This window comes from Cricetulus griseus (assembly GCF_003668045.3).
Source record: "Cricetulus griseus strain 17A/GY chromosome 1 unlocalized genomic scaffold, alternate assembly CriGri-PICRH-1.0 chr1_0, whole genome shotgun sequence".
Classification (NCBI taxonomy): Eukaryota; Metazoa; Chordata; class Mammalia; order Rodentia; family Cricetidae; genus Cricetulus; species Cricetulus griseus.
The window spans coordinates 112,748,841-112,764,225 of record NW_023276806.1 but is presented as its reverse complement, the minus strand read 5'-3'; the positions used below and the strand labels follow the sequence as shown (position 1 = coordinate 112,764,225).

The 15,385-nt window shown below is 34.8% G+C and overlaps 1 protein-coding gene across 11 annotated transcripts in view; it reads left to right on the top strand.

Moving 5' to 3' along the window:
- The window catches only part of LOC100752965 (KIAA1109 ortholog), a 197,168-nt gene that overhangs the window by 77,781 nt on the left and 104,002 nt on the right, over positions 1–15,385 (top strand). For all 11 annotated transcript variants that reach the window (XR_004771991.1, XR_004771990.1, XM_035451565.1 and 8 more), the window contains 11 exons: positions 887–957; positions 1,501–1,674; positions 3,753–3,873; positions 4,884–5,030; positions 7,629–7,756; positions 7,976–8,175; positions 10,101–10,298; positions 10,974–11,185; positions 13,898–14,049; positions 14,491–14,641; positions 14,816–14,968. Coding sequence is in view for 9 of the 11 variants with exons in the window: in XM_035451565.1 (XP_035307456.1) it covers positions 887–957; positions 1,501–1,674; positions 3,753–3,873; positions 4,884–5,030; positions 7,629–7,756; positions 7,976–8,175; positions 10,101–10,298; positions 10,974–11,185; positions 13,898–14,049; positions 14,491–14,641; positions 14,816–14,968 (1,707 nt within the window). In the remaining 2 variants the exon portion in view is untranslated. The remainder of the gene's footprint in view (positions 1–886; positions 958–1,500; positions 1,675–3,752; positions 3,874–4,883; positions 5,031–7,628; positions 7,757–7,975; positions 8,176–10,100; positions 10,299–10,973; positions 11,186–13,897; positions 14,050–14,490; positions 14,642–14,815; positions 14,969–15,385) is intronic.

Sequence of the window (15,385 nt, the reverse complement as noted above, 5' to 3'; positions counted from 1 at the left end):
AAAAGCCAAAAACATTTCAAAATATATTTAGTGACATTAGCCAGTATGAAAATTCTTCTCTTTAAAATAATAAACTATAAGACAAAGTTTAAAATGTTAAAGATTAAGGTAGATGAAGTCTATAGGCCTATTGAACAATGTTTGGGAATTTGTCTAATGTATGTGTGGGTGTGTGTATGTATGTATGTGTGTATTGCATTACTCTCCCTCCATCTTATTTTTGAGGGTGGAAGTCACACTGAACTTGGAGATGGCTTTTTTGGATAGACTAGTTGGCCATTGAACTCCCAGGATCTTCGTGTCTCCCACTACATTCATTATTAGAGTTATAGCCATATGTTTCTATGCCCATCTTTTTACATGGGTGCTGGGGATACAAACTCAGGTCATCATATTTAAACAATCACTTTACCCACTAAACCACATTCCCCAGCCCAGGGCATAGTATTTTAGCTGAAAATTGAAGAAGGAGGACTCATTGAGGATGAGAATCAGACCTAGGGCCTCTGGATTATAGGCAAAGGTAATGAATGATCCTCTAGGCTTTCGTGTATGTAGTTGATATTTCTTCGTGTCTTGTGGTTATACTAGGAGGAGACTAAAATCAGCTTCAGGAAGAACTAACTCAGTGTAAAAAAGAATTCACAGAGTAACAACATTTGAAATTCCTGTTTCAGTCATGTCTTCTCATTCCACCCACATAGCTCTCTCACTTATTTGAATAAAGCACAAAGTTATCCATTGAATATTTTCTGTTAAATATTTATATTGAATATAATAAGATTATAATAACAGGGTTACTTTGGGTACTCACAAATATTGTTTATCATAACAATAAGAAATAATTAAAATTTTAGGCTATAAACAACATTTTGTCCTATTCTAGGTCATCAAACAGGGACTCACTGCTAATTCTTTGCTAGACAGAGGGATGCAACTTTCAGGATCAAGTTCAAAGTAAGAATTTACATTTTTTTTATTTTTTTTTATTTTTTAGACATAGGGTCTTACTGTGTTGCACAGATTGACCATAGATATAGATTCTGGGGCTAAAAGAATTAGACTGCCTTAGTCTTCCAAGCAGCTAGGACTAGAGGTGCCTTAAAATTGCATTTTAAAAGTTTAGAGTCATAGTCTTCTTGATTATGAGATTAATAGAGTTTATTCTGAGTAATAACCATTTTGTACTTGATTTTAGGCCCTATTTTAAGAATAAATTACCCCAGTTAAATTTTTGTGTTTAAACATTTTAGGACAAGCCTATCAAGTAAATGAATATATGAAAAATATTTTTGTTGTGATATAATTGGCATCTTTGACCAATTTTCAGTTTAGTACCTCATTTGGCATGGTTTTGAAAAGTGTTTAGACTTGAAATATTAGTCTTTGTGAGATTTTTCACTGAACTAAATATAAGTTTTTACTTACTTTAAGGAAGCTCAAACTTTCTATTCTTGTTTATATTCTTTTAAATATATGTTTTCTGCTTAAATTATATAGCACACCATACACTCCACTAGACAAGAAAATTGTTGATAATACAGATGATGAAACATTAACAGAGGAGTGGACCTTGGACCAGCCTGTTGCTCAGACCAAGACAACAGCCATTGTTGAAGTAAAAGGAACTGTTGATGTTGTTCTAACTCCACTGGTGGCTGAAGCCTTAGACAGGTATTAACTTTGTCTAAAAATATAGCTACTGCTTTATAAAGAGATTGCTTTACATGACATAAGTAAATGTGATAGAGTGTTCATTTAAGAGTGTATTAACTAGCTGTTTTGGGTAAAAATAGAAATAGATTTTAAAGAAGTCATGTTTCTTTTCAAACTAAATATATTATAATATTTTAATAGTTATAATATATTTTGTCTTTTACATTTAGAATAACAAGCATTATATGATCAAATTCTTGGGAAGTAATTATTTCATATTCTTTCTAGTTAATTGAAGAGATAAAGGGAAAATAATAGTTATTCTGTCCTGTAAGGTGTATGTATTAAAGGAGATAAAATTGATACAAGTAAAAGCCAAAATGAAGCAAAATGTAATGCATAATGTGTAGAAAATGAAGAAGTTCAGAAGAGGAAAGACTCAATGAGGACCAGTTTTCTTGAAAATAATCCATGGGAAGGGTACATATCTTTCTCTGATAAAGTGTCAAGATTCTTGTAAGGAGCCATATTTAGGAAGGATATGGAAGTTGACTTTAGGAGATTCTAAAAGACCAACTGGTTTAAAAACAACTCAAGTTTTTAAAACAAGCCAGGTATGGTAGCACATGTCTTTATGCCTAGCTCTTGGGAGGCTGAAGGAGAATCATGAGGTTAGTGCCAATTTGGGTAGCTACAAAGCAAGACCCTGTCTCAGAAGACAAAAATGTCAACTCAGAATGTATTATCAACTTAAGTAGAATACCTGCAATGTTAAATTACCCCCCTCCCACCACCAGTGGAGACTCTTTAAGACATTAAAATGTCTTAATTTCATTCATTTTTTTGTGGGGTGGAAGTATTAAAACATAGCAGCAAAAAATAACTAAAATAGATAAATGGTATTATAATAAATTAAAAGTTTTAGCGAACCAAGAGATAGATAGCTCATAGGTTGAGAGGAAATATTTATAAATCAAACATTTGACAAGGGATAGATATTTAGAATATATTAGGAATGCCGAAAATCTATTAGCAAATAAACAATCCATGTAAAAATAGGCAGTAGACCTAATTCGACATTTCTCAGCCTTGATGCACAAATGCCAACAGGTATATGAAATAATTGCTAATCACTGGGGAAATGCCAACTAAAACTATAGTGAGATGCTACCTCACCCCAGCAACAATGACCATTATAAAAAGGAAAAGGGACTGTTGTACATTGTTTATGGGAATGTAAGTTAATACAACCCTGTATTGACATTCTTCACAAAGCAAAAGACAATACCACCATGATTCAGCAATCCTATTAGTGGGTATATATGCAAAGGAAATAAAAATAGTATGTTGAAGAAATAGCTTCCTTCCTTGTGTACCAGTACTGTTTACAGTGACTAAGAAATGGAAATGACCCATGTCCACCAACTGACAAAACTTAATATATTTATGCAGTGGAATACTGTTTAGCCACAAGACAATTAAATCCTGTGATTTGTGACAATATGGGTGGAACTGAAGGTCAGTAGATTAAGTCAAATAAGCCAGGCACAGACAGGCAGTACATGAATCACTTCATGTGGAATCTGGAACAGTTTGGTCTCAGAATTTTAATGGTAGAATAGTGATGATGAGTCCATGAAGAGTCATTGAGAGAAGAGGCAGAGGAATGTTGATTGATTGGTTAGAAGCTGATGCACACAGAAGAATTTTTTAAGTTTTCATCTTAAATGATACAACATCCACATGAAACCTAGTTAGTATGTAAAATTCTAGTGTTTTTATATATCAGCTAAAAGTTAAAAAATGAAGTTTCAGATATCAGTGTAAGGTGGAATTCTGTAGAAAATGTTAACCATTATTTGTTTGTGGTGGGGGCAAATGTTCCTGCCCAGTCTCAGGGTTTTGGGGGTCATGGTAGCTCTGAAATTTCAGTAATGTTTTTCCTGTAGAATTTCTAAAGATGTAATTTGGGATTTTGCATTTCACTATTGAACTGTAAATATTCAGATGGTGGTAAGTTTCATTGATTGTTTGGTAAAATAACTCATAGTATTAAATAAAATTTTAAGTTTTCATTTTCTTTTCTCGTTCATCAGATATATTGAAGCTATGGTTCACTGTGCTAGTACCCGGCACCCAGCTGCAATTGTAGATGATCTTCACACTAAAGTCCTTAGAGAAGCTGTCCAAAATAGCAAGACTACCTTCTCAGAAAATGTAAGATGTTTTTGATTTAATGGGCATAGCAAGTTGGGTATTCACCATGTGTTAGAATATCCAAACTTGAAAATTTTGAATGTATAAAATTTTATCAGTAAGTTAAATTGAAATCTAGCACAAATAACTACTGTGGATTAAGAAGTAGTACTTAAAAATTATAACTATTTTTTATTTTGAAAGTAGCTTAGTTCCAAGCCTTTTCTAACAAGTGTTGTCCTTAAGTGATGAAAACAAGTTTAAGATTAATTTTATTTTAAATTTATGATATTCAGAAAGAGCAGTATATGTTCTTAAATGCCAAGCATTTCTCCATCCCTGTGGTGAACATTCTTTAGAATTAATATTTTAGTGCTTTAAGAACCAAAAGTGCACATATTTTTAAACTTCCTTTTATTTTTATGTTATTCTTGTTCATCTCAGTGAATTGAATAACCTCCCTTTTCTGTGATACCTCTCTACTACTGTCATTCTGGCTGTGACACAAGTTGCTTTGCAGTCACAGTTTAGTGCTCCTTTTATGATTCTCTTTTGATTTTCAAATTTATCTGTATCGCATTTAGATTAGTACCAAAGTAGAGGTGAAAGTGAGACTGAGTGTTTCTGTTGAACCAGTTACTACTCATTCTGTGTTGACTTTTTATGTGCTACATTCAGGTAGTTATGGTAGAACATTCTGAAAAAAGGAAATTTGAATTATTCCCAGCCAAAATGGAGCCAGTTGTCAAGAACCAAGTCAGCCTTTAAGACTGTAGAGTTCAGTTTGCCTAAAATTAATAATGATAATAATAAACTTGTATTGCCATCTTTTTCTCTGTAGGTGGATTTTATTTTAGTATATTGTACTTTTTCAGACTGGCAAACTGATCTGTTTGCCATCTTTTGCTTGAATTTCAAGTTGATATCATGTAGATTGGGGGAGGGGTAATAATACAATGAATACACATGGTGGTGTGGATGATGGAGAGCCTATGAAATGTCTGGAGAATAATTCCATTTAATCTTTGCAGTTGTCCCCCAAGCAGGATGTTCGAGGAACAAAAACTGAGCATTCTGTGATAGGAACAACTAACCAGGGACAAATTCAGACAAATGTCACAACAAAGCAAGATAATGTGACAATTAAAGGTCTTCAAGCTAATGTGAGCATACCAAAGGTAATGTTAAGCTTTTCCTGATACAGGAGAGCATATTTAGTTTGTTTTACCTTTTATATTTACCAAAGGGAATGTTAGTGAAACAGTTTGCAATATCAAAAGATATATTCCATTCTCTTGATGCATTTAGTATATTTCAAATAACTTACTATAGCAGACTATTAGTAAATATTTAGTAAAATGTTTCACATCCATCCAATAAAAGTTTGATTGTGGCTTTTTGTTTGTTTGAGAATTTCATGGATGCATATCAAGCATTTTGATCAACTCCTCCCCAACCCCCTCCCTATGAACTAACTCCTCCCCATCCCTTACTACCTCTTTTCTCTCCCAATTTCATTTGTATGCTTGTTTTCTAAATTCACTGAGTCAACAATTCTGTCAGTATGAGCATGGTTATGAGGGGCTACATTCATGAAGAAATCTGACTCTCCCATGGCAGCTATCAATTGACTAGATCCCCTCCGATAGGGTTAGGACTTTGTTGAGCCCCTATTTATGCTGGAATTTTGGCTTGTTTGATTTTTCTTGTTGTTGTTTCTTAGTATTATTTTTTAATTGGAAAACCCTTTTTCATACATGTATTTTGATCATTTTTTTCTCACTTCCCAAGTTTATCCCTGATTGCTCCCCACCACCCTACCTACACAATTTTATGCTTTTTTTTCTTCTCTCTCTCTCTTTAAGATATAAAAAGAAATGTAAAAAAAAACAAAAACAAACTGGAAATCAAAGTAAACAAGCAAAGGCTAAGAAGTCAAAAAATGCCTAACCAAAGTAAAATGAGACAGAAAGTCTAAATATATCATTGAATTCATTTTGTGTTGGCCAACTACTAGGCGTGCGACCTGACCTAAAATGTGATTAATATACCCAGTGAAACTCCATTGGAGAAAACTGATTTTTTCCTCTGCTAGTGGGTAGTAGTTGCAGATAGCTTTTTGCTTACTGGTAGGACCTCATGTCCACTTCTCCCTCTCAGTGTTAGGATCACATCTGGCTTTAACTTATATGGATCTTCTTGTAAATACTGCCACTGTGAGTTCATATTTCCATTAGTCCTGCTGTGTCTGGAAGACCCATGTTTTCTTGGAGCTAACCATCACCTCTGGCTCATATAATCTTTCCACCTTCTCTTTCACATAGAACGTTGATCCTTGAGGGGAAGAGTTCATTGAAGCTATCCCCTTTAGGACCTTGTGCTCCAAAGTTTCTTGACTCTTTACACATTGTGCAGTTGTAGGTTTCTGTGTCAATCACCATCAACTACAAAAAGAAGCTTCTCTGAGATGGGTTAAGTGAAGCTTTAATCTATGGGTATAGCAATGTCATTAGGAGTCATTTTTCCTTTTGAAGCTCCAATTTATGGTCATAGTACTTTGTAGTTAGAAGCCATTTAATTGCTATGTTTTTTTAGTAGTAGGTTTTTCCCATAGTCCCATGACTAGTCCTTATCTAGTAGTCTATCTAGTAGTTCTTATCTAGTCTCAGATTCTTGGGTCCTTTAACATTATAGGGTATGGGTTCCATCTCATAGAGTGGGCTTCAAGTTCAATCAGAAGGTGGTTAGTTGCTCCCATAACTTTTGTGCTACTATTACAACAGTTCATCTTGCAAGCATGTCATTGTTGTGGGTTGCCAAAACATATTGATAGCATAGAGATATTGATGATTGCCTTTCTCCAGTAGTATGCAGAGTACCTGCCAAGTATCATAAATGCTAGGGTTGGCTTGGTCTTATGTGAGTCTTGTTCCTGAAGGCATATCCTTTGTTAGTTGTGTGCAGTGTCTGGTCACATCTAGAAACATAGCTTCACAGCAGTATCTACCACTTTGGCTTTTAAGATCTTTCCTCCATTTTTCCTCATTGATTACTGAGACGTGGGGATGAGGGTGAGATACAGATGTTCTATTTCTGAATGACACTCTTATTCTGTACATGTTGACAAGTTTTTTGAGTTTCTTTATTGTCACCTGCTACAATAAGAAACATCTCTGTGTTTTGCTTTAAAAGTGTAGTTGACCACACTCCAGTGTGGGCAACAGATTGATTCTGAAGGATTAAAAAAAAAAAAAAAAGACACAAAATTGGGTAGGTAGGGAAGGATGGATCTGGGAAGAGTTGGAGAATGGGAGGAATATGATCAAAACTCTCAACTAATAAAAGAGAAAAATAATGTCTTTAATGTATATTGAGAGATCTACTAATGAATGAGTATAAAGATATATTTAGGTAAAAAGTTAATACTGCGTCCATTTAGCAGAACAATATTAGTAGGTTCTCCCCCAGATTCTACAACCTACCCAGCCTCTGATTCTTCACCCAGTTAACAATTCCAGGCATGAATTCTGTCTTGATCAGTCCTTAAATCCAGTTTGAAAGTGTTGATTACTCCCATACACTTTGTCACTATTGCACTAGTGGGCATGTCTTGGCAGGAATTATGGCTGTTTTGAGGACTTTAAGTTTCTTCTTCATTATCCTTAGATATGTCTCTGTACTATTATTAGCAGATTTTTGTCATTTGTACTTGTGATTTAAATATAAATACACTTTTTAACTTTGCAGTTCTGAAATCTGTGACATTTGTGTGTTAGGTGAACTTATGTTTGTTACAAGCCTCAGTGGAAGAATCTCCAGCTGCAGTTCCTAGTAGAAGTGTGACTCATGTTTCCCTGGTGGCTTTGTGTTTTGACAGAATTGCTACACAAGTTCGTATGAACAGGTAAAAAGATTTTAATAATTTAAGCCATGATTGTTTTGTGGATGTGAAAAGCCTTAATTATCTTAAATGTTCATAATTATTTCAAGAAACACTTAGGTAATGTAAATAATATTGTTTTAGTTTAGACAGTGTTTCCTTTTAAACAACTTAGTTAAATGTTTTTATTGTATTACATAATTTAAATGTTACCCATTGTATATTTTTTCTCTTTTCATTAAGAGGTGTGGTTGAAGAGACTTCAAATAATGTAGACCCTAGTAAAACATCAAATTTTGATAGATATGTTCATGCCAGCAAGATGCAGCCTCAGTCATCTGGATCACTTAGGTCAAATGCTGGAGCAGAGAAAGGCAAAGAAATTGCTGCCAAGTTAAATATCCATCGAGTCCATGGGCAACTTAGAGGTCTTGATACTACAGGTAGGCTTCAAAATATGTGTGTTTCTTTGGCATTTGTAAATGTGAGATTTTCCAAAATAGAACATTTTCCTTTGGCTTATGCAGCAACTTGACATTATAAGGAAGAGAAAGCTACTTCAACAAATGAGGAATTTAACTATTCCTTACTTATATTCTGTGCATAATAGAAAGTAAGTTTTAGGGCCCAAATTAGGAATTACTTCATCTCCTTTGTTTTTGTTTTTTTTTTTTTCTTTTAATTTCTAAGATCTTTCAAGTTTCTAAAAAACACTAAATGCAGTTCCAAAAACCAAACCAAAACAAAACCCACATGCACTTAAATGGTATATAACAGTTCTACTTTTCTCTTTTAGTTTACTAGGAACTTTAAAAACAAGTATCTATTTAGGTTAATATTACAATTAGTTCTTTTTAAAAAATGCTCACAATTTTCTTTTTTAAACAAAGCTCCCTATATATTCTCTGTTCTATGAGCAATAACAGATTATTGTATCTTCTTGTGTTTCACCTTTCTGATTATTAATTTTAGAAATTTTACACTATTAAGTTTTAATCCTCTTTTAGACTAAAAGGGGAAATGTAGGGAGACAACGTAACCACTCCTCCTAAGGGCTGGCTACAGGTGTGCCTGACTATACCTGTCAAGGCGTGGTCAAATTGAGGTCAGAGTGATGCAGCATGGGCTCTTAAGCAACCGAGAGCACATGGAATGGTCTCTTCCCCTTTGGCTGCCCCTTCTCTCTGGCCTCCCTGCTTGCTGCCCCTGGGCATGCTCTGGCTTGTGTTTGGCTGGTATTTATCTGAATAAAGGTATCTTGAATCTACAAGCATTCTCCTTCACTATAGTCCTAAAACTGGGGCAAAACACAGTAGTTTGAGTTGTAAAGTGTCTGTAGATTACAGTGGTGACCAGTTTGTATTTATGTATTATGTCAGATCATAAGCATTACATTATATAATTTGAAACCCGCCACCAAAATAAAAGTTCATTACAAGCAAAGCTCCCCATGAATTTCCAAGGTACATTTGCATAAAAATGTAGAACAAATGTAAATGTTTATACATGTGTTTGAGATTCTCAGTCTCCTGGCATCTTATAGCTACAGAGAAGTGAGGTAGGTTTCTGGTTTTTGTTTGTTTGTTTGTTTGTTTGTTTGTTTTGTTATTTCCTTACAGGGTTTATCTGTGTAGCTTTGAAGCCTGTCCTGGCACTCTCTCTGTAGACCAGGCTGGCCTTGAACTCACAGAGATGCACCTGCCTCTGCCTCCTGAGTGCTGGGATTAAAGGCCTGTGCCACCACTGCCAAGCTGAGGTAGGTTTCTAAATGTGGTGCTCTGGGCTTTCCATTGGGTATGCCTTCATATCTACAGGAATAGATTATTCATGAAATTAAACATGGCTGTTTCTCATTTTATGCTCATATTTAAGGTTCAAGAGATTTAAAGAGAAATACACAGAATTAAATAATCATAGAAATTTGGGGAAATGCAGGTACATTTTACTGCATTGCATCTATATGAATTAATAGCAATGTCTAAAAAACTGCAATTGTATATAGTGTAAATCAGTCTTTTAATAACAGTTATAATTGCCTAAGAAACAGTGTTTTTACTCAGGCCACATAAATATAATTTTGTTGTAAATGATGAAAGCATGAAAATACTTTACCACAAAGCTAGATTATTTAGAAATTTATTACCTTTGTTGACAGAATACTCTGATCTTTCAAATTCATTGTTAACTCTAGAATTTTCTTTACTTCTTTGTAGATAGCATTTTTTAAAGTGTTTTATTTATTTTTCTGTCTTAGTAGACTACTAAGATATCTTTTTAGGACAACTGTTGTGAGTGATTTGTCTTCTCAAATATTAACATCTGGCTTTTTTCTTTTAAAAAAATGTTCAATGTGCTGTCTCAATAATAGACATCGGGACCTGTGCCATCACTGCCATTCCCTTTGAGAAGTCCAAAGTTTTATTTACTCTTGAAGAATTGGATGAATTTACTTTTGTAGATGAGACAGATCAGCAAGCTATCCCAGATGTAACAAGGATAGGTCCCAGTCAAGAGAAATGGGGCTGGATAATGTTTGAATGTGGACTTGAAAATTTAACTATAAAAGGTAAGCTTTTTTTTAAACCCTGAGTTCTGCTTAAGTGGGGATAGTTCAGTCCCATGTGGCTGAAATGTGTTTAACGGTTGTTACTTGTAGCAACCTGAGTCAGTATAATACAGCAAAAATAGTGGTACCTGGTGTTAACCTGCAAGAATATCAATTTCAACTATACCAGTGGTATTTCATTTTACAGTGCCTCTGTCCCAAACCTTGGGTCCTCACAAAACAGCAGGATTTAGGAATTACTGAGTTCACTGGAATATCCCATGTTTGCCAGAATTAAGATCTTTGCCATTTAAGAAGTAAATATTTCATGCAAATTCTTCATTTGGTGAACACTACCTATTTGTACTTATTTCTTATATAAGATGGGAGGGAGGAAATGAGGAGGGTAAGTCTTATGTGGTTATGATTAATACTTTTAAGTTAGAAAGTTTAGTTGTTATAAGACTTTCAGGTTTAGTCTTAACATGACTCAATAATTTAAAATACTAGTAGCTATCTGTATGTCTACACCTTTCTACTTAGAAAGTCAGTCATACATAACTTTTAGATAAGGGCAAAGAAAGGCTAGTAAGGAAAAACGTGGCCTTTATAAAGTTATATGCAGATATTTCAGAGTACAGCAGTAAAACACATATCCACTCTTTTTCTAATAGCATACTCCCTTCATTTTTATAGGAGGAAGACAGTCTGGTGCTGTTTTATATAACAGTTTTGGAATTATGGGTAAGACTAGTGTCACAGAAAGGGGTGGAGTGCTGACATCCAATAATTCTTCTGATTCTCCTACGGGTAGTGGCTACAATACTGATGTGTCTGATGATAACCTTCCATGTGACCGAACCAGTCCTTCATCTGACATAAACGGAAACTCAGTCTCAGATGAACAGGTTAGTGAATTTCTAATGATACTAATAGTTTGGAATTAAGGAACTACACACTCAATTCAAAATCAGTTTCCTAGAGCACATCTCCCTGTCATTTCCTCTTAGAGAGTTATAACATTTTGTTGAATATACTGTGACTAGAATATAATTCCTGAATAGGTATAGGAATACATACCTATGATGAATATTCCTGCCCATTATGGTATTCAGCACAATATCCTGCTTATGTTATCCACTTAATAAACATTTGTTAAATAAATGAATATATAGAATTTAAGGAAAGTAAGCTTGATTAATTAGGCTTTGATTATTTTAGAAGTCATTTTTATACTTTTATTGATCATATTTTATATACATAAATATTTTTATCAGTATCTGCTTATTTTAGATACCACTTTAAGCAATACCTTATATTCAATTTAGTATTTTTATTGTAGTAGAATTTAATTGTAATGGATATGGTGACAGCAAAAATATTTAAAATTCTGTATTGTGGAGAAGTTGGATCACTAAATGCTTGGTGACCTTGGGCAATCAATTTTTTTAGTTCTTGTTTTTTTTTTTTTTTTCCCCAGCGGTAGTATAGTACATAATGTCATTAAGTCTAAAAGTCAATGCCATTGACTCTACATACTGTATGTGAAAAACTTTACTCAATATCTAGTATAAGCAAAAATTTAGTGAATGTGTATGCACATATACACGTAAAAAGAGTAAACAAAAAAAGCTTAATAAAGTGCCCTTTCATTAAGAAATAGATGTGGGCACCTACTATTCATGGTTATACTCACTCCTGAACCCCATTCCCTGAGGATTATTTATTTTTATTTCTCTGTATGAGAAACAGATATGATTATGTGGGTATAGGCATGCTGTAGTCTGCATGTGGAGACAACCTTTGGATGCCAGGCCTTACTTCTTCCTTGAGACAGGATTCCTCAATGCTTTGGAAACCAGGTTGGCTGCTCTTGGAGCACCATGAGATTCTCTTGTCACCATCTCCCATCTCCTGTAGGAACACACTGAAATTACAGATATGTGGTACTGCCTGTGGGGTATTTGCTTGTTTGTTTGTTTGTTTGTTTTAATGGGGGGCTCTGATGATCCAAACTTAGGTTGTCAGGCTTACTGGGTAAATGCTGTTACCCACCAAGCCATCTCCCCAGCCCCTGGGGATTTATTTTTATTTGGTCCATAGTTGTAGAGTTACTCAATTTCCAGAACAGCCTGATGGTTTAGCATATAGAACCAATTGCTAGTGGCATGCTTGGCAACCAAAATTTGATCTCCTGAACCCTCATAAAAGTAGCAGGAGAAAACTGATTCTACAGAGTTGTTCTCTGATCTCCATATTTGTACCATGGTACTCTTGCACTCCTACTTATACTTCATGTTCACATCACTACACAATAATAATAAATAAAATTTTAAGTTAGCTGGTTTCCTTATTAGTTCTTTAGAAGTGTTTAGGGGATTGACTTAGAATTTTAATGAAGGGAATGAAGACACATGTGGCTGTATACTGAACAAGAGTTCCTTTTGAGTGTTTTTCCCCTCTTGCCTATTGAAAACCTTTACAGAATATTTTTTTAAAGATTTATTTATTTTTATTTATGTGGAAGAGTGTTTTGCCTGTACTGTATCTGTGCACCATGTGTATGCCTGGTGCACACTAAGACCAGAAGAGTGTGATGGATCCCTGGAAACTGGAATGAGGACAGTTGTGAGCCACCTTGTGGGAACTGGAAATAGAGCCCACCTCCAGCTGGTGCTTTTAACTGCTGAGTCCTCTCCAGCCTCACTTTACAGAATTTTAAGGGCTTTTCTCCTAGATCCTGTGCTCCTTGGAATTTCTAATAATTTATCCAAGTCCTGTGTTCGCTTTTTCTGTTTTCTTATGGAATTGTTTCTCCTCAAGTGTGGGTGTTCACTGGAAGTTGTATTCATGGCACTAATTTCCTCTTGCATTTGTCTAATCCCTGACTTAACTGCTAGTTCTATTATGTAGTAATACTTTCCCATGCTTCTTTAACAGAAGTCCTGAACATGTCACGACATTTAGGCATGACTTTGAACTATGCCATAGCTCCAGAAACAATTCAGTCTACAATCATTTGCTTGACCATGCACATTGCTGCAATAATAATGCATAAGTCTCCCTCCTTTTTTCAAATGTCAAGTTCTGTGTTTATAACCCAATTGACTGGTTCATAGTTCCTTGAGAAATCAACCTGTCAAGTTTACTATGTTTTGTGATGCTGAGAATTAAACTTAAGACCTTGTAACATGCTTTCCAAATGCTAGCCTTACCACTTAGCTTCCTCCCCCAGCCATAGAGGTTTCTTTTTGTTGTTACTGTTTTGGTTTTCAGAGACAGCCTTGCATGTTGTCTAGACTAGTACTAACTTCCTGGGCTTTTAAAAGATCCTCTTTTCTTAGCTTCCTGTATATTTAGGACTACAGGTTTAGATTTCTTTCTCAAAGAAAAAGTATATGGGGTCTGGTAAGATGGCTCAGCAAGCAAAGACATTTGCTGCCTTTTTGCCAAACCTGTTGGATGACCTGGGTTTAGATTGCAAGCAGAAGGTTACTTTGAGCAATAGCCACAGTCTGTTAATCCTGGTAGATGAAAAGGTTTTGTGCTTAAAGTGCCAGTAAGCCTGTGATCTGAAGAATCAATAAAATATTAAGTTGTTGGATTTTTTTTTAATATAGGATGAAGGAGTTGAATCTGATGATTTGAAAAAAGATCTACCTCTAATGCCACCACCTCCAGATTCATGTAGCATGAAGTTGACCATTAAAGAAATTTGGTTTAGTTTTGCAGCTCCTACCAATGTGAGATCTCCTACGCATGCATTTTCTAGGTAAAAAATTTCAAAATATAGTTTTGTCCATTAACAGATTGTCTCAGACAGCATACTTTTCTGTTTCATGTACTTACTGAAATATTTTTCTGACATATCTAGTACTCTGTGAGTGCCAAGGTGGCTATTCTTCTTTTCTTTCTCATTGGATACTTTCTGTAGACATTATATATTCTCTACTTAGTCCAATTTCTTTACTATTATTTTAGCTGTATTTACTTGTGTGCTGTCTTAAAACTTTGGTTTTATTCTTCATTTCAGACATGTTTGCCCCTTTTTTCTTTCCAAGTATCCATTTCTTATAATATATATGTTCATAATTTGTTAGTTGCCAAAAAGAAAAATATTGCCTGAGTAAAATAATAGTAAATGCTATGTATATAGGAGATTGCTTGAAATACAAAGCTTGATCTTATGATTTTTTTTCCTTTATTTTAAAAGGCAGCTGAATCTTTTAAGCACTGCAACTCCAGCTGTTGGTGCATGGCTGGTTCCCATTGATCAACTCAAGTCATCTTTAAACAAATTAGAGACTGAGGGAACCTTGAGAATTTGTGCTGTTATGGGATGCATAATGACAGAAGCATTAGAGGTGTGTCTTTTAATCATAAAAGGTATCAGACATGCTTGGTTACTGAAAATGATTCACTGCTATAATAGTTATCAGACAATACCAAATCTACAGGTTCTTAATTACTAGATATCTTTGATTATAGGATCTCTTACATATATAATTCTAAGTCTTTTGTTCTTATTCGGCTTTCAGAATAAAAGTGTACATTTTCCTCTCAGAAGTAAATACAATAGACTTACAAAAGTTGCTCGCTTTCTCCAAGAAAATCCTTCGTGTTTACTATGTAATATTCTACACCACTACCTCCACCAAGCAAATTACTCCATCATTGATGATGCCACAATGGTTAGTACTAGATTTTTGTTGTTGTTTTTGGAGACAAGGTTTCTTTGTGTAGCTCCTGGAACTTGCTTTTATAGACTAGGCTTGCCTCAAATTCACAGAGATCCGCCAGTCTCTGCCTCCTGAGTGCTGGGGTACTGGGATTAAAGGCATGCATCACCACACCTGATTGGTAAGTATTAACTTCAAGGAAGCTGCTATCTGTAGCAGTAGTACTGATGGACAGGTTGAGAAATTTGATTAGAAATAACAGGTTAATAGATAGGTGTTAGTAGAAACTGTCAACATGGATAAGATTTTTCACCATGACAGGTTAAATGAGAAATGGTCAAAGATAGAATTCTGAAAAGATACCAAACTTCAAGTTTAGAGTGGTTGTATAAAGCAAGACTGAGTGCTAAGAAGGGAAGTAGAGGGATA